This window comes from Lactuca serriola, chromosome 6 (genome assembly GCF_051521515.1).
Source record: "Lactuca serriola cultivar US96UC23 chromosome 6, Lser_US96UC23_V15, whole genome shotgun sequence".
NCBI lineage: Eukaryota > Viridiplantae > Streptophyta > Magnoliopsida > Asterales > Asteraceae > Lactuca > Lactuca serriola.
In genome coordinates, this window is record NC_136413.1 from 109,401,215 (window position 1) to 109,406,683 (window position 5,469).

At 44.2% G+C, this 5,469-nt stretch overlaps 1 protein-coding gene across 1 annotated transcript; it reads right to left on the reverse strand.

Annotated features, from left to right (window-relative positions):
* Positions 1-2,038: 2,038 nt before the first annotated feature.
* On the reverse strand, positions 2,039-2,416 carry LOC145060064 (uncharacterized). The gene has a single exon (XM_079007793.1). It carries the CDS (start codon positions 2,414-2,416, stop codon positions 2,039-2,041), a length of 378 nt encoding a protein of 125 aa, XP_078863919.1.
* Positions 2,417-5,469: the final 3,053 nt, after the last annotated feature.

Consider the following 5,469-nt stretch of genomic DNA (forward strand, 5'->3'; position numbering starts at 1 on the left):
ATTGTCTAGACATTTCGCGGGCTTGTCTTGGTTGACCCTTTTTTCTTTTGTACTGTTGTTGTAGCTTTTAGGCCTTGTTGTGTAAACATGTTTGTGTGATATATGTTGGTTTTTGTGGTTTTACATATTGTTCTAAACACTCTTAGTGTTTGTATTTTGATTCAAAATCGACGCAATACTCTAAGTATTCATCCTCAATACACTGAGTATGAGGGTTGTTATCATCCATACGCTAATTATGAGAGTTTGTTCTTAATACACTAAGTATTTAATCATCAATACACTAAGTACGATAGTTTGTTCTTAATACACTAAGTATTTAATCATCAATACACTGAGTATGATAGTTTGTTCTTAATAGACTAAGTATCTAATCATCAATACACTGAGTATGATAGTTTGCGCTCAATACACTAAGTATTTTCATAAATACACTAAGTATGATAGTTTGCGCTCAATACACTAAGTATTTAAGTTTGGAGAACTTGCTTTTTAACACACTAAGCATTGCGTTGAGCACTATGATTTTATGATCTACCCTTGATATGCTAATTGGAGGAGTCTGGACTTGCCAATCTTTAAGCGCTAGGTGAAGCTGCCTGTCTGAGCATTTTGACTTTTCGGTACTGCTCACCCGACCTGGTGGGGCTTGTTAGAAGTAAAATTTCCTTAAGTTCCTTGTGTTTCAGGTCCTTGGGATTTCTCCCCCTTCCATTTTTTCCAGCACATATGCTCCGATGCGATTTGCCTCGATGATCTTATATGGCCCCTCCCACACGGGGCCTAGTTTTCCTTGTGGTTGGGCTCGACTTGCCTCATTCCGCCTTAACACATATTCTCCTACTTTGAAAGCTCTTTCCCCGACTCTTTGGTTATAATATTTCTCTACAGCATGCTTGTACGCGTCTTGCCGTACACCTGACCGTTCTCGTCACTCTTCAAGGAGGTCTAGACTTAGACTCAAGTCTTGGGAGTTAGTTTCCTCCTCGACGTGGATTGACCTCAAACTGCCTATTGTCAATTCTACTGGGAGCATCGCCTCCACCCCGTATGTCAGGCCGAATGGGGTTTCTTGCATGCCTATTCATGGGGTCGTCCGTTACGACCATAGCACCGTTGGCAGTTCCTCAGCCCAGTTCCCTTTAGCTTTCCCCGGTTGTTTCTTGATTCCGTTTACGAACGTTTGATTGGATACTTCTGTTTGCCCAGTCGTCTGGGGGTGTGCTACCGATGTAAACCGCTGAGTGATCCCTTTACTAGTGCACCAATATCTGAATGGATTTTCGGTGAACTGCAACTCGTTATCGCTAACGAGCGTCTTGGGCATTCTGAATCTAGTCAGTATGTTTTTCCACACGAACTTGATTATCTGTCTTCCTGATATGCATGCTAATGGCTCAACCTCGATCCATTTTGTGAAATAATCTACCATGACCACCATGTACTTGAGTTTCCCCAGGGCCTCTGGGAACGGTCCCACGATGTCTATCCCCCATTGGTAGAATGGCCATGGGCTGGAAATTTTGGTCAGGTGAACCGGGGGGTTTCCTTGGACTGAGGAATACGCTTGGTATTTCGCATACTTCTTTGTTAACTCTACCGCGTCTTGGTGCGTAATGGGCCCATAAATTCCCATCCGGAGCACTTTTCCTGTTAGAGCGCGCACCCCTTCGTGCGCGCATTCCTGGCCAGCATGCGCCTCCTGGAGTGCTTCTCTTCCCCTAGCTTCGTCCACGCACCTTAACCAAGGCATTGTAAACCCCTTCCGGTATAGTTCCCCATTCACAATTGTGTATGAGGGTTCCTTAATGCGCACCTTTCTAGCTTCTTCATGGTTGTCTGGCAAGATGCCTTGTTGTAGGTATTCAATCAACGGGGTCATCCACGTATGTTTGGATGTTGTTAAGGCGTTCACTTGTCGTTCGTCTATACTCCTCTCCTTAAGTACCTCGACTAGGACCTTCTTGGATAAGTGGTCGAAGCATGTTGATGCCAGTTTGCTCAGGGCGTCCGCCCTCCAGCTTTTGCTTCTTGGTATCTACTTGATCGTAAATTCCTTAAAGGATTTAGTAAGCTGTTGCGCTATCTTGACGTATTTCTCCATCCTTTTGTCCTTTGCCTCGAATCTCCCATTAACTTGGTTGGCGGCCAGCCTTGAATCTGTTAACGCCGTTACTGCTTCTGCCCCCATCTGTTTGGCCAGCCGTAAACCGGCGAGTAAGGCTTCGTACTCCATTTCATTTTTTGAGGTGTGGAAGTCGAGCCAGAGATTATATGTGACCTTTTCTCCTTCCGGGCTAGCTAGGAGCAGACCTACCCCTGAGCCTTCTCTGCTGGACGCCCCATCTGTATATAGCGTCCATTTCCGACTATCCTTCACGGTTTTCTCTGCCGCGGGTACTTCTCCTTGGGTCATGCCTTCTTCCCCCCACCCCTCGGGGGATTTCAAGCAAAAATTCCACAAGCGACTGCCCTTTTATGCTTGTTTGTGGGCGGTAGCTGATGGTGCTCGCCCAACTCGATTGCCTATTTTTCGAGTCGACCCGAGATCTCCGGCTTGAGCAATATTTGTTTGATCGGGTAATTTGTCAAGACTTCGATCTAATGTGCTTGAAAATAGCGCCTTAGTCGTCATGCAGCATAAATGAGTGTCAGCACCAACTTTTTAAGCGTGGCGTAGTTGAGTTCTGGACCCCGTAGTGCCGGACTGACGAAATAAACTGGCCTTTGTTCTCCTTCCCTTTCTACGACCTATAAGGATGATATGGCTTTGGCTGAGTTTGAGAGGTATACCTGTAACGTCTCGCCTGGGATAGGGCTTGCCAGCGTGGGTAGCTTATGCAAAGCTCCTTTGATTTGCTGGAGGGCCACCACCGCAGCCGCTGTCCACTCAAAGTTGCTTTTCTCAATGCATCCCTTAAGTGTGTGAAAGAGTGGCATGGCCTTGTCAGTTGATTTTGAGATGAATCGGTTGATCCTTGTAAGATTTCCATTTAAGCGTTGTGCATCTCTTAAGGTATTCGGCGGTGGAGTCTCCATGAGCTTGTCTACTTTGATCGGGCTAAGCTGTATTCCCTGTCTAGTGATGTAATATCCTAAAAATTGCCCCTCTTCTACCCCAAAGGTGCACTTACCTGGGTTCAATTTCATCTTTACTTTTTCCAATGTTTTGAAGGTTTCCTCGATGTCTTCCAGCAGCTTCGCTTAATCCGGGCTTTTAATGACCATGTCATCGATGTATACCTCGATGTTCCTTCCGATTTTCTTAGCGAATAAGGAATCAACTAGTCGTTGGTATGTGGCCCCAACATTTTTCAATCCAAATGGCATCTTGGTGTAGCAGAAAGCGCCATGATCTGTTTAGAAAGCTGTCTTCTCCTCATCCTCCTTGCTCATTAGGATTTTGTGGTACCCTTTATATGTGTCCAAGAAGCACTTTAGTCTGAAGCCTTGTAATGACTCCACCTTTTGGTCAATCTCTGGCAAGGGATAACAGTCTTTGGGGCATGGTTTATTTAAGCTAGAGTAGTCGATGCACATACGCCACGTCCCATCATGCTTCTTTACCATGACGGGGATGGAAATCCAGGTTGGGCAAACTGCTTCTCTCGGGATTGTTGAGAGAAAAACTTTGAGAAACACTTGAACAAATCGTTAGAACAAGTATATAGCGGAATAGTTAATCTCGAAGGATCTGTTAGCTCAACAATAATATTAAGTGTTAGAAGTTAGTGAGTTAGATGCGGAAAAGTAAGGAAATGTAAACGACAACAATTGTTATATCAAGTATACACAAAAGCAGATTCATAACAAGGAATGCATTCAAACCAAGTTAGTAAATGAGATCTAGCTTAGTGATTAAGTCACAAGTGACTTGCTCTTTAAAAGAGATGGTAATCGATTATGAGAATAAGAAGGTTTGATAAGTAAGATAGAATGAGAACTTATGTGTATTAGAAGTTGAGGAGAGATTCACACCGGTACTGATTACATGAGAAATGAACTCTATTTATGTGGACAATTTTACAACTCTAAAAGTAGCCATGCAAGGCGTACTGGACATTAGAGTGTTTTACAGAAAGGACAAAATAAACTAAGTAAAGATAAGGACTGCGGTGCTGATGACTTCGGATGCCCAGATGATAAGATCGCTTGACTGCGGTTGCTTATGAGGTTGCGGTAGCTGAAGTTCAAGAGGGTCACCTGTTGATTCAACAATTGCCCCCAAGTGACCTCTTTAACTTTGATCACTTATCAAGTTTAAGGAACTTGATCAGGATCCACCAAAACTTCTTGACATTCTCTAACCAGTTGATTCTTCTTATTATTTCAAACTTGACCTCTGCGGTGGTATGTTTGGATTTTTCAACTGCGTTGCAGCAGATCTCAAGTTGTTTTCTGGTGAGACGGTGCATGGCAGTCATAGGAATAAAATATTTGACGTTGTCAGTCTTCCTCTTGAAAATGACTCCTAGCTTAGGATAATTGGTTGCTCCTAATGATGTTTCTTCATAGCCTTCGGTAGGCATGGGTGTGGGGTCAAGTGGTGGCAAGTCAGCAATCTTGGAAATGATGGGATAAATGTATGCATCTATTTTGGCGAAGTCACAGACTGTTTCCTTAAGAAATGTATTGTCCCTTTCAAGTGCGATCTTCATCTTCGGATGCTTCTTAGACTTGTGCTGAAAGACCTTGGCAATGAGAAACACTTGTTCTGGGTTCATACACGGAAAATCAGCCTGGGTGTGGATGTAGTCGTGCTCCCTCCTGGTCAGGGTGTACTGGATGAACTCAGCCTTCATGAACTTCCGGATCTTGTAATTTTTGAGGGCTGATGGTCTATCGTTAGACCATATGTGTTCAACTGGAGAGGCATGCTTAGCATAGAATTGGCTAACTCTCGAACTCCATTAGAAGTCTTTTCTCATTGGGAAGGCTGCAGTCGAATTGCTCAAATACAGTGCAGTTGAATTGCTCAAATGCAGTGAGATTGGGACATCCCAGTAACCATCTGAGGGGGGTTCCGCATAAGTAAGATGAGGGACATAGCCATCATCAAGAAGCCTTCTGTAGGGATTGATCCAGGAGTTTATTAGGGACTCATCCATAACCGAGTCGAATCTGCAAAGTCTCCAAATTTCTTTAGCAAGCTTGGCTGCTCTCCAATCACTTTTCTTTTGAGCAGTGGTAGGAGAGTCGATTGTGCTGGGATAAGACATATACTCCACCAGATTCTTGAAGTGCGGGGGAGTCTCTAGTTTTTCAGGAGTTATGTCAATTTGAGGAGGAGAGTTGTGAGGAGGAGTGTGATGAGATGATTGCAGTGAAGGTTGCGGAGTGGGGATTTTTCTAGTAGAGGCTGGGGGAGTTTGATGGTGTGAGAGAGATTGGTTGGAATGATGGACTTGATGGACTTCTTCACTTTCCACTCTTGAGGAGTTCAGACCCGGAGCCTCCTCAAGCCATTGA